Source organism: Podarcis bocagei (genome assembly GCF_964188305.1).
Source record: "Podarcis bocagei genome assembly, chromosome: 8".
NCBI classification, from domain to species: domain Eukaryota; kingdom Metazoa; phylum Chordata; class Lepidosauria; order Squamata; family Lacertidae; genus Podarcis; species Podarcis bocagei.
Window position 1 is genome coordinate 58891090 of NC_138133.1, and position 16107 is coordinate 58907196.

General features: G+C 42.0%; 1 protein-coding gene across 4 annotated transcripts; it reads left to right on the plus strand.

Moving 5' to 3' along the window:
• The first annotated feature begins 2608 nt into the window (after positions 1-2608).
• Positions 2609-14370, plus strand: XKR9 (XK related 9). Of its 4 annotated transcripts, XM_081204903.1 has the most exons (6): positions 2610-2923; positions 4694-5205; positions 11716-11939; positions 13658-13843; positions 14199-14217; positions 14254-14370. In XM_081204903.1, the coding sequence occupies exons 2-6, from the start codon at positions 4946-4948 to the stop codon at positions 14255-14257; spliced, it is 693 nt and encodes a 230-aa protein (XP_081061029.1). In that variant the 5' UTR covers positions 2610-2923; positions 4694-4945; the 3' UTR covers positions 14258-14370. The 4 variants fall into 4 exon arrangements, with proteins under 4 accessions (XP_081061027.1, XP_081061029.1, XP_081061030.1 ...); XM_081204904.1 differs by having other exon boundaries at positions 14199-14263; XM_081204902.1 differs by having other exon boundaries at positions 2612-2923; positions 13658-14217.
• Positions 14371-16107: the final 1737 nt, after the last annotated feature.

Consider the following 16107-nt stretch of genomic DNA (forward strand, 5'->3'; position numbering starts at 1 on the left):
CCTGTAAATACAGTCTGGCAAGTATCTATTAAGCTGAGCACACTATTGATATGCACAACAGATTCAGGAACTAAGCATTTACCATCTCAAAGCAATGGCTAGGCTACCCAGATAAGGCAATCAGATAAGGCATTATCAGGTATTCTGGCAGACAGGAGAGAAGCAACACACTCAAATTTCTGCTGGGGACCACCTCTTTCTGTGATGTATGCATGATGTTTTGGGGGGTGGTCTTGAGCTACAGGTGAGGCAATTTCAAAAGTCTATATAAGAGCTTGCACACCAATGTTCTGGCTTCCTCTCCTCCCTCCTTGTGTGTGGGGAGTGGGGGACCCTGTTGCAACAGTTTAATAAAGATCATGCTTACTAGCTGCTTTGTTTCTCAATATTCTCTGGCTGGTCTCTGTTATTTTCTCCTACCAATAGAGAACTTACATAAGGACTCTATACGGGCTCTTAGATACCCCATAAGGGAAAGGGAGCAGTTTTTTCCTTATAACACTAGGTAACTCCGAAAATTGTAGCTCTGGGAGTATTGGGGTATATTGATTCACAAAAGGGGCTTGTAATAGCCCAGTTGAATTTTTGGCACATCCACACACCATGCCTTAAACACAGAGCATGGGGAATAAATTGTATTGTCCAGCGATTGATTGTCACTGCTGGACTGATTTTAGGCAATCCTCCCCCCAAAAAGCTCAACAACTCAGTCTTTGGGGAGTTGGATGTGTCTATTGTAGACTTTTTTTGAAAAGGCTGCTAAGTCATATTTGATCTGTAGATGGCAGTACCAACATCATCTGAAGTAAATTACAAGTTCTGTCATAACAAAATTGGTGCAGAATGATGATGTGGCTAATATGGTGTGTTCTCAAAACAGGGTGCAGCCTTCAGAGCTTATTTACACATACAATTCTGAGCAAAGTTATGTTATTCAACTCCCACTGAGATTGAGAGGACTGAAGCATCCTTTTAACTATGCAGTAGATTGTAGTAATTTGTTTTAAGACACGTTGAACACTTCTCCCGCCTTTGCATGCAAACAGTTGTCAGCTGAAACCCTGGAGATATTTCTGAAGTGTTAGCAATTTTGTCAGCTCAGCTATAGTGGTTAAAGTCAAATTCCTTTCCCCCGATTTTTTCGCTTAAAGCACAGTTCTGTATTTTTATTCAAAACATACTGAAGATGGTTTACTTTTTTTGCGGGGGGGATAAATTGACGTATGTGAGAAAAATGAACGAGAGACCCCCAAGAAGTAATATGTTAGCTTTTCTTAGACTGCACAGCAGCAGGGCTTTCTCCCACTACCACAGGGAAAAATCCAGTGTGGCTAGATTTCTTTTTGTGTGTTGGTTTGCTTTGACTCCCAACACCCAGTGATGCTCAGACAGTAGTAACTGGGTAACTGGTGCCCCCAAATGCTGGTGCTGTGCAGAAGGCCTCCTAACTAATCTCTCCTCTAGGTCTGCCTAGTAGCAGCCTGCAGGACAGGACAGGGCGAAGGTGGAGGAAAGTGAAGGTGGAGGGCAAAGGCTGGAGGGTGGCATTTGCTATACATATGTACACACTTGCGCAATAATGTTGCCTAAGGCTCCTGCTCAATATGTATAAGGCTCAATATATGTTCTATTCACATACAGGTGGGCATGTTTACGAAGCAGTGTGCATCAATGTTCTCAACTCCCCCCCCCCTCAATCAGTCTATGCACTGGCAGAACTGATGTGAAATCTTCCCTTCTCCACTTAATTTTTTTCCTGTGTCCTTTTTGATATACCAGAAGTCTGATAGGAGAGGGCGAGTGGCACAGCCCTGCAACTTCACTAAATCAATAGGAGGTGACCTAAGAAAACATTATCTATGTACACATGGCAACAGCAAGCACCTGAGAAGTGTATTCTCAGCACAAAATAGATTAAAACTGTTCCTGCAGAATATGCTTTAGATTAACTAATAGTGTGGGACAGGGATAACATGGGGATGACACTGTGTGTACAGCACCTCCAAATGCTCCTGCATCTAGACACACATTATCATTTAGTGCAGGCTTCCTCAAATTCTGCCCTCCAGATGTTTTTGGCTTATGACTCCCATGATCCCTAGCTAGCAGGACCAGTGGTCAGGGATGATGGGAATTGTCATCTCAAAACATCTGGAGGGCCGAGTTTGAGGTGGTTGGGAAAATGGGAAAGGAGCATTCCATATTGCAACATTTTGTTGCAGGACTCTTTTATTCCCTCTGTCTCTGATGTTCAGGTTATGAGCTCTGTTGATTATGTATGCAGACCACCAATGCACAAGTGGGAAGACTGAGCAGGAACCCCGAGGTTTGCAGAAGTACAAAAGAAAAATTATAAATGAAAAACTCTTAAGCAGGAGTGGGCGGGGAACCCAAAACTGTCCAGTCAGGAGAATTAAGCATGCTCAGTAGTTATGGGATGCTGATCTACTCTTGGAGTGGGGGATATGGGGAAGGGAAATGGAATGGAGTGACCAGAATCCTGAAGAGAGAGGATTACACATAGCAACACTTTGTTGCAGGTACTACTTGTCATCACCATTAAATACACAGAGCTTGTTATTTAAGCATGTGGAACAAAGCAGCCAAACAAAGGATTTGTTTTTATATCTTGCAGGGATTTAGGAAAGTGGTCACAGATGATTTTTAATAAATGATTTATTTATTTTTTAAAAAGGTTGACTCAGTCAAAGCAATGACAGTCCACGTAGCTAGAGTATTATTAATCGAATCACATGGCCCGGAGGAGACGGGCGTTTCAGTTTTCATCCCACACCCTTTACCTTTTCCTGGTTGCAGATTGCAAAGTATCACAGTTCAACAGTGTAAACCATCCAGACTTTCAAGGCAACTCTCTGACTATGGATTTGCTACTGGGATGTTTATTCATCTGGAAAGTTTTAAGGTAAGTCTTCTTTATGAGAGGGGTGTTGCCTGTAGTTAAAAAATCTAGGTGATCATATTCTACATCATCTATAGTCTTAGAATGACAATCCGGAATCCAACCAAAGTAGATGTGTACTGTTTACTGCAGTGGTTATAAGGCAGGGAAACAAACAAGTATTACTGTGGGTTCTAGAGCTGTTCTGTTATGGTTAACTCATGCTGTCAAGAAGTCTATCAAAGGATGTATGTTTCCCTAGATCTTGGAAGAAAAATTAGAGGGATTTTTTTGGGTATGGAATAATAAGGGCTATGTTTCTTCATGTTGATTCTCAGTAAATGCTCTCCATGTTATTGAAGATGTTATTGTAGGTGGGAGATGAAAATTGACACTGAAGGCATTTTCCGTTTGTTTCCTTCTCTGCATTTCTGTCATGCTTATGTCAAACTTACATTGGGTAGAAATAAAACACATTCAGTTTCAAAATTCCCAATTCCCACTTTCTGTTCGACATAAACACACACACACACACACACACACACACACAGAGAGAGAGAGAGAGAGAGAGAGAGAGAGAGAGAGAGAGAGACTTGTGGGTCGCTTGCTTTCAAAATGCCCTAGGGTCAAATTGCCCATCTGATAAGGTTGCAATCATAGCCCCACTTATCTGGGAGTAAGGCTCCTAGAATTATATTAGGCTTACTTCTGAGTAGAAAAGGTTAGCACTGCACAAGTGCCTGAAGGAACTGGCTATGCCTCTTTGAAGAGATTAAACAACAATTGTTTGCCCCTGAACCACACAGACAGCAATTGTCTGCAGGGGTGTGTGTGACTATTGTTTATCAGTATCCACAGCTCTAATCTAAATTGCTGGGATACTGGGATTCTTGCCTAAGCACATACAATTAGCATTTAGCTGTGTGGATGGCAGTTGTACTAATGCCATAGGTGACTGTCAGACGCCATGGACACTATGATGCAATTGCAAGCACCTTTAACCGTCTACCTGTGACATTTTAAATGGCTTGTTAAATTGTTCTCCTTTTGGGACTTCCCCCTTCTTTTTTCCTCAGTGACCACGCTCTCTAGCCACAAACATCTTACCATCTCTTGTGCCTTCCCACAACGCCAGCCTTTCACCCTTTTAAAATGTAATGGGTATTGCTCCGTATGGCTGTCACTACCAATGAGCCATAAAAACGGCACATTGCTGCGCAGGAAAGGATTTCCCCCTGGAAAGGGTCTCAGAGTTAAATTAAGCGAAATGCTTCGGAAAAGAGCGGCCAATCGTTCTGACAAATGTGCCAAAGATCAAGTGCAAAGTACAAGGCAAACATGTCATGGAAGCATGAAGGGGGAGGAGAGGAAGTAGAAGTCCTGTTACACCAGCAGCACTCTGCTGGCACAGCATTGGATATAATAGTTTGTTTTCAGATGTGTTTTCTTCCATTCCAATCCCCTGAGAGAGAAGAGGGAGTGTCTGTCCTGAAATGCTGCCTTTCATCTTTACTTTTTGACATACCTATATTAAAAACAAGCCACTTAAAAAACAACAAATGTGTTCCCTATTAATTTCTTTTGTAAAAGCTTTTTATGGATTAATCTATCTGATTAGTAGTTTAGGGCTGCAATCCTATGCACAGCTATCTGGGAGTAAGCTCATTGAACACAGCAAAACATGCACAGGATTGCATTGCATTTGTTGCTGCTGTAATCATTATTTATGCTGCTGTTAAGAGGTTTTTACACTCTTCTGATCCAGCTAGTTACCTATCCATTTATTCTTTTCAGGACTTATCAGGAGGAATCAGCTTCACCAGTACCATTCAATGTGCATATGGATATGTACGGAAATGAATCTTCAGTACTGAAGCAGAGCTAATCTATCTGAGTATCTGTGGTTTTGATTCAATTTGCCACTTCAACAAATACACACCCCAATTTCCCCAAGGAGAAATACGCTCACATATTTCCTTAGTATGTGATGCACTGAGAAATGGCATATTTTGCTTGTGACCTGAGATGAAATGATCAACCAAGACAATGAGATATACAAAGCAAGAGTTTGCTACGATGGTTCTTGGATTTGTGGTTTATGTTGCGGATATTGGAGCAGATCTCTGGGTAGCAAACAAATATTTCCACGAGGGACAGTATCTCTGGTGTGCCTTGACATTGGCCACAGGGCTTCTTTCATCACTAGTTGTCCAGTATTTCAGTTACACTTGGTTTAAAGATGATGGCACTCACAAGCCGAGTTGGATTTCTTCATTACATCTCTTACAAGCTGGAATATTTACAAGGTAAATATAAAACATAGAACTTACAACTAGCTATGCTTGTAATGTCCTAGATGACTTTTAACAGGAAAGAAGATGATGGTGACTGGTTAAACTTTCAAAATTTCAAATGTGTGCAAGGGTGTGAGGCATAGGAGCAAACTCCTAGGGGCCAAGGGGTCTTCATCCCCCCAATAAAATATTTGAGGGGGCCAGCCTCCCCCAAGTTGATGGTCACTGCCATTCAAATGGTGTGCATGCACTGCATCATGTGATTATGCGGGGCAGGGCTTACCTGCCCTCCATGTTTTATTCAAGTTGACACCCCTGGTGTAAGATAAGTAGAATGGGTTGCCTAGCTGCCGTTTGCTGACTTGCTTTATCCTAAAGAGTGACAGTTAGGAAGGAGAGGCAGGGATCTGGAGTGATGTACACATGAATTTGCTAGTACGTGATCAAACCCTACCCCAAAACAGCAACAGTTTGGAGATTACCAAAATTCCTGTTGTTCTTTTATTTTTGTTTAATATTCTTTCATCCCCCCCAATAATTAAGGTTGTCAAACACTGACAAAGGAGCATCTATGTACATAGCATCCAAGTGACAGTGTAGCAGTTGCTTTGCCAAGATTCCTTTAATGACTGTCATGAGAACTTGTGTGATTTAAAATGTTCTTAACTAATTATGTTTCTCACAGTCACTTTAGCCAAAGGAATTATTAGACAAATTAACTTTTCCTCTGTTCCAGGCTGTGGATGTTGGAAGTGCTAAGGATGCTTGCTTTCTGTACTTGCCACTAAAATGTTTCTTCGTCATCTTAAGAAGGCAACTAGAACAAAAGAACCACACATTTGCTATCTTTCCCACTATATGCTCCATCAAGATGAGCGCAGTTTGTACAAGTAGCAAGCAAGTGACCACTATGGAAATGGAATGTGCAATATCAAACAACCTGTTAATAATAACAACAACTCAATAGGGGATGATGTGATGCCACCACTTGTCTGACCTCTGGTTGGTTGCATTGCTGTTGCATACCAGGAGATAGATGGAGAAGGGCAAGGCAGTGGCATTTGCACCATGCCAACCTCCCTGCCCACTTTCTACCTTTCAGTAAGCAGGTCAGGGTGAGCAGTAGTACTGAGCAGACTTCAAATTCCGAACATGTTTGTTGGGTGGTGGTGGCGGCAAAGGGGAGAATGATACTCTTTTATCATTTGTGATGTAAGAAGCATTGTGGAGCAAATGGTCTAACAGGCCAGGCATTTGTACATTATTTTTCCTTCCATAACATCAGATATTCAAAATAATGTGCTATTTGTAGAATATGAAGCATTTTTTAAAAAATTGCTCTTTATTTCTATTTAATATTTTCCCCATCCAATCCAAACATATATTGGTAAAACTTTTTTTTTTTTAGTGGTTAATGTATTTAATTTGGCATTAATACAAGGCCCAAGAGCAGGTCATATGTCTGTCAAGAAGCAGAAGCTAAACATAACCCAACAATTTCTCCCTAGGTAAATGCCAAGTGATATTCAGTAAGCACTTTACTTTGTGAGAATCCTTGCCAGGCATCCAAAGGTCACCTCACACCTTATCAAGCTTCTCAGTTGTGAACTGGGGAGGTTTCACATAAAGCTGCGAGCTTGCCCCAACACACCGCTTGGACAACCACAAGCTTAGGTGTATGAGTGTGTGTGTGAGGAACAGATTGATTTACTCAAGCAGGTTTTCTGGAAAATACTGGACTACACAAATGCCTCAGTCTAGGATACAAGAACCAGATGTTTGCGTTTCTGATTGTTTTATAAACTGAGAATACGGCAGGGCTTTTGTCATTCAGAAATATAAATGTGTGTCATCAGCACCACACAAGAAAGCAGATCTGTACAGTATAGAAATTTTGTTCCTTGTACTTACATATTAAACTCAAAGCCATGAATGGGATCCCTACAGTTTCTGTCAGTGCTGCAGGCATTCCCAAAGGAACAGGGAGCAGGTCTTGGATTTTTAGTTTGTTATTCCACAACTGCTCATGTATCTTAAGGGCAGCAATGAACCTCCATGAAAAGAATATGCACCCTTCTTTAGAGGGCAGCATCCCTGAAAGGAATGCATATCCTCCTTTAGAGAAAAATGGCACCATCACCTGATGTGTTACAGGTAACCTGCTCAAGAGCCTATGCCCAGCCATTTGCCCACCCAAAGGACTTTTGCTACCCAATTCAAGAGTTGTTAGCAGTGCCTCAGAAAGAGCAGGGAGGGAGTCCTTGCATCTGTGCATAGTTATTAAATCCTATGGTTCAACCCTCCAGATACAAATTAACTTCCATCTGCCTCAGCCAGCATGATTAACGATAAGGGAAAATGGGTGTGGTGGTCTATTAATTATTATTATTTATTAAATTTGTATTCTGCCCTATACCTGCAGGTCTCGGGGCAGTTCACAACATAAAGTCACAATATAAAAACACAAAATACACAATAAAAACAAGAACAATCAAATAATCCCCCCTCCACATGTTGCTAGGTGTAGTCTAGCAACATTTGGAGGACCACAGATTTTTATTTATTTTGGGGGGGGGATAGATATAGATCACCCATGTGGGATAATCAATAAAAGACTGGCTGGATCCCTAGATCCAAAGTGCAGAGTTAAACATATTATCCAGTAAGAGACAGCTCCCAGCAGAGTTTTCAAGTCACAAAAGAAAGCAGCAGAATAGCATGGGGATATAGGCAGTCAAACCGTTTAAATGTATCCTGTCCTGAGTAAGTTTTAAAATGCTTTACAGTGGTACCTCAGGTTACAGACTTTTCAGGTTACAGACTCTGCTAACCCAGAAATATTACCTCGGGTTAAGAACTTTGCTTCAGGATGAGAACAGAAATTGTGCTCTGGCGGCGCAGCGGAAGGCCCCATTAGCTAAAGTGGTACCTCAGGTCAAGTACGGTTTCAGGTTAAGAATGGACCTCCAGAACGAATTAAGTCCTTAACCCAAGGTACCACTGTACTTACATAGTTCAAAAGGTCAAGTTCATGCATTTATCCATGCAGCAGCAAGTAAACACAGGCAATAATCTTAGGATACAAAATATAATAAAATAGCTCATGGTCTGAGCTCCTAGTGAGCAAACTCAGGCATGTCCTATTTTGATGAGGTCACATGGTGATAGAGAACTAAAAAAGGAGGAAACAAAAAAAGGAGGAATCTGTCCCTGCTGTCTTGCCCTTCACCTCTAAGCAACTGGCAGTGATGTGTGGCTTTGGGAAGTTAGGTCAGTAACGCAACTCTGCCCACACCACCAGCTGCTACTGCTTTTAGGGGCTGGAAGGTGGGGCAAGGCAGTCATTGATGACATCCCCTGATCACAAACATAGGGTGTCTCTGCCCTGTGGACTACATAAGCATGCATACAGTAAGGCAGGGATCGGCAAGGTTTACCTCGTCTGGACTGGTTCACTCCAGTGGAGATCCCTCTGTGGACTGGATCATGCATGTGCCCACGATTTCCGGTGAGTGTGTGGCTCGGTTTGGGGGCCGGTTAAATGACCCCCATGGGCCGCTTGTGGCCCATGGGCCTTAGGTTGCTGACCCCTGCAGTAAGGATTCATTAAACATCCAGTGCAATTGTCAAATATTTCAAGCCATTCAGGTACACTGTGCATGGAATGTCTACCCTTGGGTTAACCTTTGCTATAATTATCAGAATAATGAGGACATTCTGATACCCCAAAATCTATTTTAAGGGATGAAAGTTGTTTTCAGTGTTCAGCTAAAGCAATGTGAGGTGAGCCACACGTATGGAGGCCACCATTGCTGTTCTGTAGGAAGATATTTATGTATAAATTTACCCAAGATTTCTGCAGCGTACATTGGAGCTTGCCACAAAACTGCCAGCATGTGAACTTCAAAACATTATTCAGAAGTTCCCACAGGGCAATCGGTACTTCTTGGGATATGTTCTTGTAAGCAGAGCTTTTAAAAACAGCAAACTGAAGAGGAGCGAGTAAGTGCCCTGTCATTTTGAGAAACAGCAGAAAATGAGGTTGGTTAAAAATACGTTTTAAGAGGGGATTTCTAGCTTCCTTTTATCTCTGCTTGCAGTTGCTTCTTTGCTCTGCAGATGCAGAGCAAACACACCTTTGCATCTGCTCAGAAATGTGCCTTGTGCTCAAATGAGAAGACACTTCTGTTTCGAAAACAAGTGTACTTGGGTACTGGGTTAACGTAATTCTTGCGGAAACCAAGGACTCAGCTATACAGCTGCAAATAAAATGTTTGAAGAACAATATACAATGTGACACTGGATGGTGATGGTGAGCCTTATGGAAAATTCAATTTATTTTAAAAAAAACACTTTTTAAAAAAGGATTTTCATACCTTTTTAAAAATACAGTGGTATCTTGGGTTACAGACACTTTAGGTTACAGACGCTTCAGGTTACAGACTCTGCTAACCCAGAAATAGTACTTCGGGTTAAGAACTTTGCTTCAGGATGAGAACAGAAATCGTGCAGCGGCGGCGCAGCGGCAGCAGGAGGTCCCATTAGCTAAAGTGGTACCTCAGGTTAAGAACAGTTTCAGGTTAAGAACGGACCTCCGGAACGAATTAAGGTAACACTGTATGTGTATAGATTCCACCCAAGAGTGTTTCTCATCTTTTTTCAGTGATGTACGTGTTCCTTGCCAGAGGATGTATGCTGTGATTTGATAGTGGGAATAAAAACTGCATCTCCCAAAAGAAAATAGAAATATTTTGAGAAGCGAACGTTCTTCATGAGGCAATGAATTAACCCCCCCCGAAATGTTTAGTGTGTTTTCCATCTATGTTTTATTTTATAGGAAATTACTTCATAGCCTTAAGGACACATTATTCAGTGTATGGCTGTGGGAGTTGAGATATAATGCAGTAGTAAACATTAGCGTGCATTAGCTCCTCATTTTCCACTGTCTACCAATGAAATGCATGTCACCACAAGAAATTCATGTGCCCTAAGAATTACAATAGAATTTGCATGTCTATTTATACTGAGCAGCAGGTGCCTTCTGTTACAACCTTCAAATATCTACAGAAAACATTTCAGTTCCTCTAGGCTTATGCAAGCAGTTAAGAATACATCTTTCCATAATAGTTAGCTGATCTCTGATTGTAAATTTTTATGTGGATTTATGTATCGCTGTTGTAAATAGCTCTGATATCCATTTTGTGAATTGTGGTATATAAATAGGGTTCTTAAAACCAACCAACCAACCAACCAACATGCCTGCTCAAAAGTAGGTCCCGCTGAGTTCAATGGAGTTTACTCTCAGGTAAGCAAATTGAAGACTTAAGCTGCTTTTGGCATTCCTTATAAGGATAGCACAGGAATTCAAGGCTTATTTTTGAAAGCAGGCATGCATATCTGAGGACTGTGGTGGTATATGGGGTTTTGACCGCTGGCTGTAACAGATGAAGCTCTGCACATAGATACATGTCATTTTGGTCTGCAACTGTTATCAATTGGAGGGCCTCCCTCGTGCAGGAGTTATGTAACTGGATTGTGGCCATACTATATATTTAAAAGAAAAGCACAGGTGGAATGTGCTGTTACCAGTAGGATTGTAGAAGCAGGGACTGAATATAAAATTTTCTGATATAAGTTTAAACCCCCAAATACCGTTACTTTAATATTATTGCAAGCTACATTGGATTTTTTCTTTAAAATGGAAAGCAGGCATTAATTTTAAATAAACAGATAAGGGCTTGTTTCCACAGGGGAGGGGGGACGCACAGCTTTTTATAGAGCTCTGAAAAGTCCTCAGCAAGTCATTTATCCTATCTAGGGTGGCGCTCTTGATATAGGAAATAAAGTTGCCATCAGTAGAGAAAAGCTTAGCATGTGCAGCAATGGGCCCTATCTGCATTATATATTGAAAGCAGTATCATACCACTCTAAACAGTCATGGATTTCTCCAGGGAATCCTAGGAACTGTAGTTTGTTCAAGATGCTGAGTCTCCTGTTCTCCTCCCAGAGCTATAATTCTCAGAGTGGTTTTACAACCAATCCTTATTCTCCAGGAACTCTGGTAAAGCAGCTAGCCCATTTGCAAAAGCTAAGCAGGGCCCGGTATGGTTTCACATTGCGTTGGGTTACCTTGCATTTCCTGCACTGCAGGGGGTTGGATTACGAGACCCTCAGGGTCCCTTCCAGCTCTACATGTCTATGATTCTCAGCACCCTTAACAAACTGCAGTTCCCAGGATTCTTTGGGGCGAAGCCATGGCCATTTAAAGTGATACGATACTGCTTTAAATGTATAGTGCAGATGGGGCCACATTCTCCCATATTTTTGTATTAAGTTTTTTTGGGGGGGGGCAGATTCTGAAAAAAGAGGGGAAATAAAATGGAAAGAGGGAAGTGGGAGCAATAGTTTCTATGGGATCTGTCACCATGCCAACATTTTCTTTCCTTTAAAATTTCAGAACTTCCTTGCTCATTTTGTGTTTAAATCTTACAAAATGCCCGATTGTGCCTTTCTCCATTGCAGATACTGGGCTGCACTGAAATGTGGCTATCAGGCAGCATTTAAAACGAACAACTTGGAAGATGGATTGATTGATGGTTGCACCAGCCCCATTCACAAGAGCGCCATTTGTGCAATGACTGATATAAGTATGCTCAGACTATTTAGGGCATTTCTGGAGAGCACGCCCCAGCTCATTCTTCAGATCTACATCCTGATGACATCTGACAGTTCTACCCCCAGTCAGTGTAAGTCTGCTTGTGGTGATGGAAGCCATCTCCTAACAGTGTGTGGAACATGTGATGGCGCTGAATGTTCACAAACATTTAAACTGCTCAGAGAACTACTTCAGTACATATGAAATGCACCTTCTGTGCCTTAAGACAGAGATCAGCCACCACCAGTTCATTCCTCACTGATGTTTATTTGGCATTTGATTATTGTTATTTGTCTCAATGTGCATCACTTTAGACTCACATTAAATAATGTTTGCCATGCTGTTGCCCATTCACCCAACTCCATGGTTGAAGTGTCTTTAAATCTATTTATGTCTCCATATTTCTTCCATTTCCCCTCTAGATCACTCATTGCTTCCTCTGTTTTCTGCTTTTTAGTCTACTGCTCCCGGCTCTACTTTCTTAAGCCACTTTGTTTCTTGTCTTCCCTTGTACCTCTCACTCTCTTTCCCTTCCTCCTCCACCCATTCATAGCACAAAATCTTTCACACCTCAGTACTCTCTTATTTACACCTTTCCCAGGCCATACCAATCACTGGTCTTCCCTCAAACCATCCTCCCATTCTTTTTTTTTTTTTTTTGACTGTCTAGGATGTTTCTTTGGACTATAATAAAGGCTCCTGCTTGCCTGGATAGAAAGATGGGTGCATAGATGATATGCATCCCTCTCGGCCCTTTGGTGGATGGACTTCTAACCTATTGCACAAAGTTAACAGTCACACCCATTGTGCCACCTAGTGTTGGCATGTAGCCCCTGGAAGGTTGTCCACTAGGCAAGAATGCCATCAGGCTGAGAAAGGTTCCCCACTCCTGAGATAGGCCTTTGGTCTGATCCAGCAGTGCTCTTCTGATGCTCTCAAAGTAGTAGGAGCTAAGGAAAAAGGAGGACTTCATGAAGAGCCTGGAGGCCAAAGTGGCTGTGTGCATTCATTAGGGAGGGAATAATCAGGCAGAGTAGTTGGGACAGTGGGCAGAGAGCCAAGGGGCTCTCTACTGCTGTCTACTGCTGAGAACCTGCCAGGTCAGCTGCACCTTCATGAACTGCATAGAAGAGACATTCTCCCACTCAGTGCTATTTTTGTAGAAAATGAGGTGCCAGAACTCTCCATGAACGCCTCCCTTGTTCTCTTATAATGGCAAAGATGCCCACCTGAGAGGTGCCGGAACTGAGTTCAGGTGAGTTTTGGATGAAAAAATGCCCTGCATCATACTTGTGATTTCTGTTGACATCTTTCCTCTGGGATCTGGCAGCTTTTGTAGGGTAGTGAAGGAAAACAAGTTATGGGATGGGACAGGCTGAATTGATATGAATTCAGTACCAGCCAGTTATTTGACCAAAAGCTTCCCAGTAGTTAGTACAGTCATACCTCGGGTTACAGACGCTTCAGGTTGCGTTTTTTCGGGTTATGGACCGCTGAAACCTGGTAGTACTGGAACAGGTTACTTCTGGGTTTCAGCAGTCGTGCATGCACAGAAGTGCCAAATCGCAACCCGTGAGTGCGCAGATGTGCAGCTGCGGGTTGCAAACGCTGCGGGTTGCGAATGTGCATCCTGCACGGATCACGTTTGCAACCCGAGCATCCACTGCATATCTAATTTCCATAGCTTCTAAGAGTATGTATGTCTGTCTATCTAGTTCAGACTATTGTGCCATTTTTGTGTGAATATTATTTAATAGAAAAAACTTCTTTTTCTAACAGGGCTAACAACTTTTATTTCCTTTTATTTAGATGTAACCATTGCAATGTCTTTCTGCGGTATCTCCTGTGCAACTGTGGACTATCAGATAGCGTTACGAAAATCCCTGCCTGAGAAAAAAAACTTTCCAGGGATATTTTCCAAATTAATATATCTTTTCTATAAACTGTTGACTTTGACTTCTTGGATACTCTGCATTGCTCTGGTCACCATACTAAGTATAACGTCTCTCGTTCTACTTGTGTTTCTTTGGCTTTTGAGTATATGTTGGGTCCTGAAGCAACACACAACATTTTGTACATCTAAAGTACCAGAAATTGTCTACAGGACTATTGTGGGAATCATTCTTATTTTTACCTTTTTTAATGTCAAGGGAGAAAAGACCAAAATACCTCTGATTGTTTATTATACTGCTCGGGGGTTTATAACTGCAACAATAGTGTATGTTTGCTTGTCCTGCAAATCAGTGTTTAATGGGAAAATATATTTGCTATCTGTAATTATGGTGGTCGTTATCACCCTAATATTGGGCATTATTTTTCTTATTTCATATTATGCATATTTTCATCCTAGGAATTTTTACACACAAGATGTAGTTGATGGACCAGGAATTTGTTACACACAAGAGGTAGTTGATGGACCAGGAATTTATTACACACAAGAGGTGATTGATGGACCAGGAAGTGAAAGAACAGAAAACTGTAGAATGAGGGGATTCCTGATGCAATAAATCTCATGACAATTATCTGTTGCTGCTGCTATGCTTCTTTTTATTTAACAAGATATGATAGCCATCTTCAAATATCCAAAGGGCTACCACATGGAGGATGGAGCAAGTGTGTTCTCTCCTGTTTGAGAGGCTAGGACCTGAACCAGTGGCTTCAAGTTACAAGAATGGAAATTCTGACTAAACATCAGGAATGATTTCCTGACAGTAAGAGCTGTTTGACAGTGAAACAGACTCCCACGAGAGGAGGTGGTCTCTCCTTCCTTGGAGGTTTTTAAGTAGAGGTTGGATGGCCATTTCATATGTGTGATCTAGTTGAGATTCCTGAACTGCAAGGGGGTGAACTAGATTACCCTTGGGATATCTTCCAACTCTATGCTTCTATGATTTCCTCAGTGCAAAAATTCACTGATGCAGTAATAGTGCATTGGAGGTCAATTTATACTGGGCCATCCTGTTTTATTTTCCCAGTAGTGATGTATGGAAGTGAGAGCTGGACCATAAAGAAGGCTGATCACCAAAGAATTGCTGCTTTTGAATTATGGTGCTGGAGGAGACTCTTGAGAGCCCATGGACTGCAAGACCTATCCATTCTTAAGGAAATCAGCCCTGAGTGCTCACTGGAAGGACAGATCCTGAAGCTGAGGCTCCAATACTTTGGCCACCTCATGAGAAGAGAAGACTCCCTGAAAAAGACCCTGATGTTGGGAAAGATTGAGGGCACAAGGAGAAGGGGATGACAGAGGACGAGATGGTTGGACAGTGTTCTCGAAGCTACCAGCATGAGTTTGACCAAACTGCGGGAGGCAGTGGAAGACAGGGGTGCCTGGCGTGCTCTGGTCCATGGGGTCACGAAGAGTCGGACATGACTAAACAACTAAACAACAACAACATGAAGGCTGCTGGCATGCACAATCGTCAATCTGGTCCAGATCATTGCATGCCTCCATCAAGTCCTTGGAAAGCAATGCTCAACAACTCAGCAGTGGCATTCCAAAAGCTGATTCAAGCTAAGTTCACACCTGCCATCAGCATGTACACAAGTGCTTCAGTCCATGTCTGTGTATACACCATTCAGAGTACATTCAGAGAACATGTCTCTCCCCACTCAAAGAATCCTGGAAGCTGTAATTTGTTACTGATGCTGGGAACTGGAGCTCTGTGAGAGCAGCAAGCTCCAGCTCCTAGGATTCTTTGTGGGAAGCCATGTGCTTTAAATGTATAGTGTACACACAACCGAAGCAGAAGTTAGCATAGGCTGCCTGAAAATCATAAAGTGAGAGGGTAATGGAAGGAAGGCAACCCGTATTCAGGCATGACTAAATGACTAAACAACAACAACATGATGCTTCCCCAATGTTTCCACATTATTTCTGTCTGGGTGAGTGCTCTTGCATATAATACAACATCAACTGAAAGATAACCCAGAACAATTGTGGCATATGAAAAGTTAGAGGATTTTAGCAGGAAGCTGCAGGACATGCACTGATTGGAAACAAAGGACCCTGAAACTTTGGCAGAATTGAAAGTGTGATCACATACAACTAGTACGCCAATATCATAATGAGCCCAAATCAAGAATGAACAATAAAATACATTTGGAAGGCTCCCGAGTTTATTAGACTTGCAGGCTTGCTTTGCTCTTTGTCATTCAGGTAGGAACTATAACTAAATCCTTTCAGTAACTTCGTCTGGAGGGGAAAATGCAACCTTTCTTTCAGTTTGGTCTTGACAACTTCATTCATGCCTTTCAAT